Genomic DNA, 12,477 nt, shown 5'->3' on the forward strand with positions numbered 1-12,477 from the left:
GAATGTTAAAAATGCCGATGATCAGTAGGGAAAACCTTTTCTAGACCAAGGGACAAACTGTTAGCCTTTACTATTACCTCAATTTACTGTCTTGATAGGTCTTAAAAGATTAAGATACTTAGGCGGTGTTTCAATCATTAAATCAAATTGAATTCATATGATGTTGTCTATTTCAGCTCTCTCTGAAGAGATATTTTGGGACACAACTGTTAAACTTGCCAAGAACATGACTCTAGAATGTGTGTATTCATCGATGGACACCTTAAGCCAGATGGAATGGTTCAAGATCAATACAACAGAGAAACAGTCCATAGCCATTTTCAGCCCTACGCTTGGGGTGAACATAAGAGAGCCCTATGCTGATAGGGTTTACTTTTCAAATTCAACTATGGCTTCCAATGATATGACCCTTTCCTTTCATAATGCCTCCGAGGCTGATGTTGGCTTCTATTCCTGCTTTCTTCATACTTTCCCATCTGGATTTTGGAAAAAGGTGATACGGGTGGTTCAGTCAGGTAAGGGCAAGTTTTATTCTCTATTTTTCCCATCAACAACATCTAGTCTATAAAGCCCAAGTACAAACCATAAAATGCCTTATCATATTTTTATAGCATTTTTCAATTTTATTCATAGATTTTACAATATATTATTTTAAAGGAATAATAATGCAAATCAATTTCATTTTTCTTAAGATGCTATCACTTCTGAACAGAAGAATGTCTCAAAAATTTGAACACAGTGGGAGAAAGCACAGATTTCATATTGTTATAATGGTAACTGGAGCTCAGATTAAAACAAAGTTGGTGACATTTGGGTTCAGGACCCAAGGACCTCTCTTTCAGTGCTTTAGGATGGGATACCACCCCTTTCACTAGGTACTTGGTGTCCGTATCATCCCCTGGATGTTCAGGGTCCTTTCCACAACACTGAATCAATATTTATCAGTGAATCCTGTGCAGGGTTCCAATAGTAACTCTATTTTTCATCTTATCCAAGTTTAGCCAGAGAGGTCCCATTCTGCAGAAAGTTCTAGAAAGAATCTAACAGTTTCTTGGAGTGTTTTCTGTTTTGGCTTGGTGTTTAATGTGGCAGTCCTACAGGGAGCGAGTATGCTATGTTGGAAAAACGTGAGTTTTATAACCATTACTTTCTCTATAACCTTGTGTTAGTTGCTTGGATCCTCAGAATCTCAGGTTCCTTTGCAGTAAATTGGATCAGTAATACCTTCCTCTTTGTTGAATGGTTTAGGGACAATATATTTAAAGCACATGGCCCATGCTAGTCAGAGAACGGTAGGTTTTGTTATTGTCACTATTTTTACTATTATGATTTATACATGAAATGACTAATGGTGAAATTTTCAGATATCAGTGACAGCCTAGGGAAGGACAGAGTTTGAAACTGCATGTTTCTCTTCTGGTGTGTCTCAAATTATACCCCACAGACGTCCAGCAGAGAACGCTGCATGACATCCGATAGAATGCTTTCTTTTTAAGAGACTCAGATATAAAGAATATCAAAATGTTCGGAGGTAAGAAAAAGTTCCATGTGTTAGTTTTTACTTCCTCTTTGGTTGTAGCTAAGCTCAAGAATAATTTTGTATATATAAGTGGGGCTTGCAGTGTCATTTAGCAAGATCTCTAGTCAAACAGTCATTTATTAAAGAATCTGTTTTGCCACATAAGCCCTCATTTGCTGTTGTTCATAGTCATCTATTCACTGCTGTTTGCAAGTTTTTGGCATAGAGTAGGCTTTTGATCAGCTGTGCCAGTGAAGGAGAGAACTGGCAAGGGTTTTTAAGTAGAGGAAGCCATTCAACATCCAATGGAAACACCAAGGCTCAAAGGAGGGCTCCCCTCTCTGCCTCGTGTCTGCGGTTGGGGTGGGATCAGGTATTCTGATTTCTGTCCAAAAGGCAACCAAGTGAAAACAGGTAGCTTGACCTCTTCTGAAAGCTTAGGGTGGAGGATGGAGATGAATTGTAGAGCTCTGCATGGTGGGTGCAATAGCAACGTAGGATTGTCAGCATCAAGTGTGAAAAATTTGGGCAATGTTGTCCTATTCTCATCATCCAGCTTTATTGCACCTGATATTTTTATTTATTTATTTATTTATTTATTTATTATTTTTTTAATTTAATAAATTTTATTTTGAAATAAATTCAATCTTACAGGAACAGTTGCAAAAACAGTACACACCGCATACATAGAACTCCATCATACCCCTACCCCTCCCCGATCCCCCGATCCACCACCTTTAACATCCTGTCACACCACCGTTTCTTTCTTCTCCCCCCTCCCTCCCTCCCTCCCTATCATCCATCATCTGTTGCTCTGTCCTCTGAACATATGAGAGCAAGCTGCACATATCTTTGAACAAACAATATAATTCACATATACCTTTCCCATGGACAAGAACATTCTTTTATGCAATCTCATTAAGCGCAGCTAAGAAGTTCAAGAAATTCAACATTGATATAAAGTTTACATTCTATGTTTCCTTTTTTTTTTCTTGTGTCCCATCTGTGTCCCTATGAGCCTCCTCTCCTCCATCCTCAGATCCCATCCAGGATCATCCTTGGCATTTAATTGTCATCTATTTAGACTGTTTTTTTTTTTTTTTTTTTTTTTTTCAATTTTGGAAACATATATACAGCCTAAATCTTCCCATTCCACCCCTTCCCTAGCTTTCCATTAGTGGGATTAATCACATTTAGAATGTTGCAATGCCATCACCTTTCCACCATCCATTTCTAGAAGTTTCCCTTCACCCCAAACAGAACCCTACTCTCATTTCTTAACTCCCCATTGCCCCTTCCCCCACTTCTTGGAATCCCTACTCTACTTTTCATCTCTATGGTCATATTCTCTGATACTTTCTTTGTGTTTACCGTGGGGCTTAAATTTAACATCTTAAATCTGTAACAATCTTGTTTTTCTTTGATACCAACTTAACTTCAATATGACACATAAACTGAGTTCCTATACTCCATCATTCCCCCACCTTTATGTAGTTCTTGTCAAAAATTACATATATTTTACATTGAGTCCAAAACTTCTGATTCATCATTACAGTTATGTATTTTAGATCCTGTAGGAAGTAAATAGTGGAGTTAGAAATCAAAAATACAGTAGTATTGGTATTTATAGTTACCATGTGATCTTTGCTGGAAATCTTTATTTCTTCATGTAGTTTCAGTCAATTGTTTAGTGTCCCTTTCTTTCAGCCTGCTCAACTCCCTTTAGCATTTCTTATAGGACTGATTACTGGTGATGAAGTCCCTCAGCTTTTGATTATCTGGGAATGTTTTCATCTCCCCCTCATTTTTATCCTCCAGGTGTTTTGTGAATTCTCCAAGTCTCCGATGGTTATTGACTTCTATTTATATTCCACTGTGGTCAGAGAATGTGCTTTGAACAAATTCCCTTTTTTTTTTTTTTCTCTTTTTTTTTCTACTGGGGCTTGTTTTTATGTCCCAGCATACGATACATTCTGGAGAAAGATCCGTGATCACTAGAGAAGAATGTGTGTCCCAGTGACCTGGGGTGTAATATTCTATATATGTCTGTTAAAATTCTCTATATCTCTCTCTCCTTTCTTTGTTTCTCTGTCAGTAGGGCTCTCTTTAGTATCTGAAGTAGGGCAGGTCTTTTATTAGCAAAATCTCTCAGCATTTGTTTGTCTGTGAAAAATTGAAGCTCTCCCTCAAATTTGAAGGAGAGTTTTGCTGGATAAAGTATTCTTGGTTGGAAATTTTTCTCTTTCAGAATTTTAAATATGTCATGCCACTGCCTTCTCACCTCCATAGTGGCCACTGAGTAGTCACTACTTAGTCTTATGTTGTTTCCTTTGTGTGTGGTGAATTGCTTTTCTCTTGCTGCTTTCAGAACTTGCTCCTTCTCTTCAGTATTTGAGAGTCTGCTCAGAATCTGTCTTGGAGTGGGTTTATTTGGATTTATTCTATTTGGAGTTTGCTGGGCATTTATGCTTTGTGTATTTATATTGTGTAGAAGGTTGGGGAAGTTTTCCCCAACAATATCTCTGAATATTCTTTCTAGACCATTACTCTTCTCTTCCCCTTCTGGGACACCAATGAGGCTTAAATTTGGACGTTTTATTTGATCTATCATATCCCTGAGATCCATTTCAATTTTTTTGATTTTTTTCCCCATTCTTTCTTTTGTTCTTTTATTTTCTGTTCTGTGGTCCTCAAGGAGGCTGAGCTGTTGTTCAACTTCCTCTAATCTTGTATTATGTGTATCCAGAGTCTTTTTAATTTGGCCTACAGTTTTTTTTAATTTCCATAAGATCTTCTGTTTTTTTATTTATTCTTGGAATATCTTCTTTATGGTCTTCTAGGGTCTTCTTTATGTCTTTTATATCCTGTGCCATGCTCTTCTTCATGTCCTTTATGTCCTGTGCCATGCTCTCATTGCCTGTCTTTAGTTCTTTGATTAATTGTGCCAAGTACTGTGTGTCTTCTGATCTTTTGATTTGAGTGTTTTGGTTTGGGTTCTCCATATCATCTGGTTTTATCATATGCGTTAAGATTTTCTGTTGTTTTTGGCCTCTTGGCATTTGCTTTACTTGATGTTTAATTTGTCAGAATTGCAGCTTGATGGCTTACACTCTCTCCAACCAACCAGCAGATGGCGTCCGTGAGTCACCAATTCCCCTCAAGTCAGCTCTCCCCAACCCTGTCTTTGTGGTGTGTGGGGATCTGACCCCTGTGGGGTCCACTTGGTGCACTTAATTTGGGTGTGCTGTCGGTGCCGTCCGCCCTGAATGAGGGGCGTGCGTCTGAGTGGTTAGGGAGGAAGGGCAGCTTTAATAATCAAACCTCCCAGGTGTTCCTGGAGATTTAAGGCTGTTGCAAGAGTCTAAGCCTTCATTTCATTCTCGCCACAGACCGTCTCTGCCACTGACCCACAAGTCCCTGATATTGGCGTAGGTTCCCTGGGATTTCCGAGTGGTTCCCCCCTCCCTGCTGTGCTCTCCCAGGACCTCTGCTGAGGCGGGAGGGCCGTTCCACGTCACAAGTGCGCACCGGCCTCCAGGGAAGCCCTGGGCCGCCGGGCTGTGCAGGGGTGTTCCCAGCCCATTTCAAAGATGGTTGAATGGGACACGTTAACTTCCCCCTTCTGCATAGCTCTGCTCTCCCAGCTCCGGGACAATCAGCCGTGGGTGTATTCAAGGCCACTGTCCACGGCCGATATTGTGGCATGTGAGCGGTGCTGCGGGAAAGACTCCCCATCACACTGGGTTTCTTGGCACGGCTCTGTGCTGTGGGTTCAGCCCTGGGCAGGAGTGCCCCTGTCCCCTGGGGAGATGGCTGCAAGTTGTGCGTTTTTTTCTCCTTTTTAGCCTATAATTCTTGACTGGTGTGAGGAGGTATGTTCCCCCAGGCTCTGGGGTCTGGTTCTGAATGGGAAGGGCCCCACCCCTTTCCTCCTAGAGAAGACAGAGCCCCCAGGTGGAGGTCATTAGCATTTTAATGGTCTCGCTCTCTGCTTGTGGTGTCTCTACTCTTCCCTGAGTCACAGCCCTGGAAACTGACTATGACTGGGGCTTTCTCCACTGAGCCAAAAAAGAAACAGATAGTCCCCTTCAGACCCAGTCCAAGGTGACCCTCCAGCTCTCTCAGGTCAGTCGTCACCCAAAGCCTCTGTCTGTTTTTTGGGGCTGTGTACCTGTAGTGAGCAGTTCACACTCGCTACTTAAAACCCCAGTTGGAGCTCAGCTGAGCTGTGTTCGCTTGCTGGGAGAGAGCTTCTCTCTGGCACCACGAGGCTTTGCAGCTCGGGCTATGGGGGAGGGGGTCTCACGACTTGGTTCCGCAGGTTTTACTTACAGATTTTATGCTGTGTTCTCGGGCATTCCTCCCAATTCAGGGTGGTGTATGATGAGTGGATGGTCTCGTTTGTCCCCCTGCAGTTATTCTGGATTATTTACTAGTTGTTTCTGGTTTTTTGTAGTTGTTCCAGGGGGACTGCTTAGCTTCCACTCCTCTCTATGCTGCCATCTTCCCTCTCTCCTCCTGATATTTTTTTAAAGGAGGAAAAGTGGCTCTCTGCCTCATGAGGTTCTTTCATAAACAATGCTGATGTTTTCTGTCACTCGCCCATCAGAGAAAGGTGCTCCCAAATCTCCCAGGGGTTCGAATTCTTCACAATGGTTTCCTTACAAATGTTTCATTGTGGTTGTTTTTATTCATTTATATTTTAAAGACCAGACTGAGGTAAAATTTCAGTGAGAGTGTTCCATAGCTTTCCAGATTTGGAAGTCACCTTTTTATTTTTTTTGTTAAGGTGAGAATGAAAGTGAATTTAAAAATTATGATAGCTGTTTTTCAAAATTAACCTTAGATATACTTAAAAATCTCCTAAAGTGCTTTCTTAAAAGCATACCAGGACTAAAATATTGCCTTTTTTGTATAATGTAAAGGGGGAGTTGAAGATCAATTTGATGATCGAAAATGGGATTTGGAATCCAGAAATCCTAATTTCTCTAATAGATTGTAACAGCTTCAAAAGGCTGAAGGAACTGAGCTCCAGGCGCTGTAAATACATTGGTTTCGGCTGTTTACCAATAGCGCACGATGTGTGAGGAACTTTTTCAGTATCTTACACAGATTTTCTCACGAAAAGCCCCTTGCACACCTTGATGTGGCTCTTACCTCGATTTCACTGATGAGGCCCCGGGGTGTGGTGATGTCCTGCAGCTGTCCAAGCCCTCAGACCCCACACGCGTCCGAGGCCTGTCCTCTCCGATGACCACGCTGCCCTGCCTGGGCTGTGTGTCCCGGTGCTTCCTCCCACATTTTGCTTCTCGAAAGTCTAACCTCAGGCAGCTCCCATGCTGGAAATAATCTTGGCAAGTTTACACTGAGGTAACATAGTGGGCAATTCTTAAACTCGAAGGTTAACTTGTCACTGGAAGACTGAAGGGGACTGCTCTGGGGGACGTGGCCACCTCCCTGGGGCCCTTGAAGGGGGTGTGCCATCACCAGGGAGGGTCCTTTCCTACCCCCCACCCCAAGCTTTTGGCCTAGAACTGAAGAGAAAATTGGATGTGTTCATCTGGGTAAAAAGTTGTGTTAATGCAAAATGGTTTTAAACTGTGTGCTAGCTTCAGGAGAGGCATTTGTAAATCAGCGACTCACTTAGAGAACTTAATGGCAAGAAGGGCCTCTTTATTTTACTACTTCCTGGGAGGATACGCTGAGGCAACTTGGGAGGTAAGACTTCAGCAGGTGGTGGAAGTGAGGTTATGGAGGAAGTTACTATACCCAGCATCTCTGGTCTTGCTAGTCGGTGAGAGCAAATGTAGCTGCAGGGATGGAAATCCCTGCCCCACCCAGTTCTCTGCTACCTGAATTGCATCGGTGCCTACTCTGTGAGGCAATCAAACATCATCTGGCTTTAGCACTATGAGCCTGTGAGGCAGGCCAGGCTTTCCCGATGCACAGCGGAGGAGACGGTGATGCAGGATAACTCACTAACCTTTAGCATCACCAAGTCCCAGCACCAGGGTGAACCAGTCTGCAGTGTCGGAAGTGAGGCAAAGGAGAGCTGATTCCCACAGACCCGCTCGGGAAGGCTCTAGGAAGGGAGATGTCCTGGGCCTTGAAGGATTGGAAGAGATTTTTTAAGGCGGAGAAGCTGGGGCGAGCAAAGGAAGGGGAGTTTTAGAGAACACCCAGGGACAGAGAATCAACCTGCCTGCCTAGAGCACAGGGTTCTTTCAAGTGGGAAATGGTTCTCCCAGTGCTCTGAGGCCCTTTGCTGGCACGTGAGGCCCCTGGAGAAGCTGCCTGGAGAGTGAGGAGGGGCTGAGCAGGTGGGAGCCTCTCCCCCACCCCCACCAGCAAAGGGGCTCAACGTTTGATATGCTGGGGACCCAGGTAAGGCTTCCGTTCAGTAGAGTCTACTGTTAAACACAGAAGTTGCAGCCCACCCAGGCAGTGGAGTGTTAGGCCTGGTGGCCCTGAACTTGACATAATGGAGTTGGAACTTCGCTCTGTCCCGTAGACCATGGGATGTCACAGAAGTTTTTTGAGAGTGAGACACACAAGGAACCATGTCCCCTCATACCCTGAAAGATTAAACTAGTTGCAGCATTATAGGAGGGGAAGAGTTTGACGGCAGGGTGAAAAAATGGAATTCTAAATGTGGAACAATTTGTCCACTGCGGGTAAGCATGTAAAGTGGTACAATATATCTGTTTTTGAAAATTGTTTGGCATCAGCTGGTAAATTAAAGAACCTCATATCCTAGGATCCAATATTTCCACTCTTTCTTAGGTTTCCTGGAGTTTGCCCATGTATAGGAGAAACGGCCAAGAATATTTAGAGCAGCAGTGCTTGTACAAAAAAATTGGAAACATCTCAAATACCCACCAATGGCAGAATGAACTAACATATTGGGGTCAACTCCTCATAAAATATAACACCATGTATCACCAAAAATTAATAAATTATTACTATGCATACTAACAAGGATAAATCTCAGGAACATATGTTGAAAGAAAAAAATATGTTACAGAAAAATACATATGGTATGATCCCTTTCCTTTAGAAGTGTGAAAAACAAAACAATATATTATTTATAGATACAAACATATGGTAAAACTATAAAGAAAAGCAAAGTTCTGAAGTATGGGCAGGAGGGGGACAGAATCTGGAAGGGACATGAGGTGACTTCAAGGATAATAGTCACACTCTTTTTCTTATACAGGTATTTGTCTTCTCATTTATCTCAAACATATTTTATTAAATTTCTTTCATACAGAATACCTAATAAAAACAGTGAAAAAATGCAATTGCAACTTTTGAAGCAGTTCAAAGATGAGTTAAGAATGAGGGATTTTAGTTCTGCTTTGGTATGGGGGTCAGGGAGAGGGACGTTCCAACCACGATTTGAATTTTTATAATCCAGTGACTGAAAAAAGATGGTTTAATTTACAAAGATGGGAAATCAGGAGACTGGCTTGGCTTGGGAGAGAGAGAATAAATCTGGTTTCAGTTGCGTTGAAGTTTAAAGTAGCTTTTGACCAGCTGACAATCGAAATTGTGGGAAGGCAAACCAGCAGAAAGCTCAGGATGGAAAATAGCAATTTTGGAGACATCTGAGTGACCACCTAGCCAGTGTGAAGAAAATGGTTGGTTCCGAGGGTGCAGATGGATGGGCCAGAGAGCTAAGGCCGAAGCTGAACAGGATGATCCCATTTGCGTGTGGGAGGGCGATCCGGCTAAAGAATCCAGCGGGTGTGGGAGAAGGACACACAATGGGTGGAATTACTGATGCACGCGCAGAGCCTTAACTCTCTTACTCCCGTTTATAGAAGGAGGATCATAGATTGCTGCTCCACGTAGTTAGGGGTTTTGCACCCCCTACGCATCACACATGTTCTTGCTTTGCGATCTCCCATTCTCCAGTCTCCTTAGCTCAGTGTGGGCACAGAGATAGTCCTTGCTTCGCCCTTGAAGATTTGCATTCTCTCCTGGGTGGAGAAGACTCTCCATGCATTATCTAATCCTTAAACACCTCCCAACTCATCCTCCTTCAAGGCCAAAGCGTTCTCGGCTCAGGTTTTTAGCTGTTGACTCAGCAGCTCAAGTTTTTATGCCTTCTCTCGTATTTGTTCCTGGTTAATGGGGCAGGGAGACCAAGAGGCTCCTCCCACACTGGGGGCTCTGGAACCCACGGTGGTGCCCAGCAATCCTGCCAGGAAAAGAGGTTTTAAAGATCACATTGGTCTACAACCCGCTTTCTTTCTAATGCTGGGTGATGTCAGTATTCTAACGTGATTTCAAGCTGGAGAGAGAAAAGTGGCTTGTATGAATGGGTGTGCTGCCTGGCGGGGACCAAATTCATTTATCCGTTCATTCACTCATCATGTCTTTATCAGGAACCTGTAGCACTTGAGTTAACATTCAGGGGAATTGGGGAATGGAAAGACTTAGATCTCAGGTGTAGCTGGGATGCTGAATATTCAGGGAGATGAAAATTGTGTACAGCAAGTTATACTTTAAGGCAAAAAGTGATGTGTTATTACAGTTCAGAGGATAGGATTTACTTTTAGTGAGAAAATCCAGGATAGATTCCCTGAAAAATTGGAATTTGAACTTAACCTTGAAGTAGATATTTGAACATAGAGATGGTGGAGTAGCATTCTAGAAGAATTTTTAAAGGAAATTATTTAGAAAATTGATAGATGTGGCTCCAGTTTAACCTAGTTTGAAAGGTAATTTTCATTTTTTAAAAAGATTCTAACCAAAAAAAAAAACTCTCAAGTTGAGTGAACACATGGTACTGATTACAAATTAATGCAGTTTTTCCCCTGGTTTGCAACTCATGGCTTGATTTACTGCAACATATTAACTTAGTGCTATAAAGGTACTGGAAGCCACATGCATTATGCAATTTGGTTTTACAATTTATCTTAAGATAGTTGCACACTTTCATTTCAGCTTTTGTTGTGCCTGTCCCAAATTCAGAAGGAAAGGGGAAAAAAAACATAGGAAGATAGCTCTACTTTATATATTTAGAGACAGGTGCAAAGGGACAGAGGGGAAGACTTCGTCTGAGGCATCTTACTGTTGAAGGAAACTCCAAAAATGGTTAAAAAGACTGTGGAGAAAGGTTCTTTCCTGTTGTCCTGTTCCAGGGGTCATCATGAACTCGTGGCTGCATGTTTCTCCCTAGCGAGGATCCTTCCACTGTACCCATTCCTGTGCCAGGTAGAAAACAGACCCCTGATAGCGCCTCCAGGGAGGGGTCTCATGGCGGGGAGGGTAGCAGGAGCATAGCAAAGCCCACAGCCAGGAGCAGTGGTCCTAGGGTCCCAGCCAACCTTTGCAGGTTTCGGGGTCACCAACAAAGCCTGATGCTCACAGCACTGGATGGAGCCACATTTGCTCACAGAGAGAAGAGACCCAACAAGGCCAGCTTCACTAGTGGGCATCCGTCCCCACAGCTGGGGGGTCTCACTCTGCAGCCCCTGCAGCTAGGGGGTCTGCGGGCACCCCCGGGTGCTTTCACCATAGTGGAAGGACCCTGCTCTCTTCCCGCCGGGAGCAGATATGGCGGCAGGGGTCAGCCATGTGCTGTAAAATGGACTTTCCTTAGCCAGGCTGTAGGTGTGACTGTTTACACGTGCTCAGTGCAAAAGGGGAAAGAATGTGCTGGCAGCCGCTGTGGGCAAGGGCCTGTGTTCCACCTCTCGTCACTCACCAAAGGGGAGTCAGCCACAGATATCATCCTGTCCCGGGAGCCAGGCAAACACAGCCCCGAGCTCGGGGTTTATCTGTGGGTCACAGGGAGAGCTGGCAGGCTGTGCTCAGCCCGAGCTAGGCAGCTCTGTTGCATTGATTTTTTTTTTTTTTCCCCAAGTGGAATGGAGAAATAAGAAAAAAAAATGTTTTGAATCTAATATTAAAAGAATGATGCCATAAACTCTCTGGTAAAGCTTTTAAGGCTCATTCTAACAAGCTGGGAAATGTCATACAAGTTTTCCCTTTTATGTATCTGTGTGTGTGTGTGTGTGTGTGTGTGTGTGTATAAAATCTATCTATTTATATATGAATAAAAAGCATTCAGTAAAATGTTACATTTTGGCATTTTTTTAATTAAAAAAAGAGAAACATCATTAAATAGCACCCACAAGAAATAGTCAACTGATGAAACAAAACTTTTAAGGGCTTAGATATGACACTCCTTAATGAAATAAAGTAGTTGACAGAGAAGCAGAAGACAGAGAGTATTTTAAGACAAGTGGAAAGCAAGGTTATAGCCACTGTGCTTCTCAAGGGTGAAATGACCGGGCAGGTGAAGGTGGACCGGGCCCAGAGCCCACGTGAAGGTTGTTTTTATTGACTTGCCTTCCATCTGCGAAGCCCGGGGAGACACATGCTTGAGAACTTGAGAACACACATCACCACCGGGTTCAGCTCTCAGGCTTTGGGCTAAGTCTCTGTAACCAAAAATAAAAAAGAGGGAAGTCGAAAAGCAACTCTAACATAAGATACTATCGGATTTATAGCACACTTAAATTCAACAGCTGAATGGCCGATGGAGTTTAAGTACAAGCTCAACTGCACATTTGGGGTTTATGAGAGCAATGTTTTCTGTTTGTCCGGCGCAGTGCACTTGCTTCTCTCCCCTAGCTTGCCCTACCTTCATGCCCTGTGAGATGACCCAATCTTTTGCACTTACTGGCTGTGTTAAAATCCAGAGGAAATCTTTTACTTTAGACTTGGTGGAAAATGCAATCAGGCAACCCAGAGCAGGGTAGGAAATTTGCTGTGACGTTGACATGCAACTGTTTTACTTACTCACAAGCACGTTACCCTTTATTTGGTGGATATTTTTATTTCTAAGATGACTGCAAGATGGGAGCACATTTGGCAAATTGCAACAGAGTGAGCTACGAATGTGTTTCAGGACAGTGTCTTTCCCTGCGGCCCCTGAAGGGTAG

General features: G+C 43.1%; 1 protein-coding gene across 7 annotated transcripts in view; it reads left to right on the forward strand.

The window, feature by feature from the left end:
* CD226 (CD226 molecule) overlaps positions 1-12,477 on the forward strand; it is a 98,269-nt gene that overhangs the window by 24,533 nt on the left and 61,259 nt on the right. For all 7 annotated transcript variants that reach the window (XM_037806234.1, XM_037806235.1, XM_037806236.1 and 4 more), the window contains one exon: positions 177-515. In XM_037806234.1, coding sequence (XP_037662162.1) covers positions 177-515 — 339 coding nt within the window. The remainder of the gene's footprint in view (positions 1-176; positions 516-12,477) is intronic.

This window comes from Choloepus didactylus, chromosome 16 (assembly GCF_015220235.1).
Source record: "Choloepus didactylus isolate mChoDid1 chromosome 16, mChoDid1.pri, whole genome shotgun sequence".
Taxonomy (NCBI): Eukaryota; Metazoa; Chordata; class Mammalia; order Pilosa; family Megalonychidae; genus Choloepus; species Choloepus didactylus.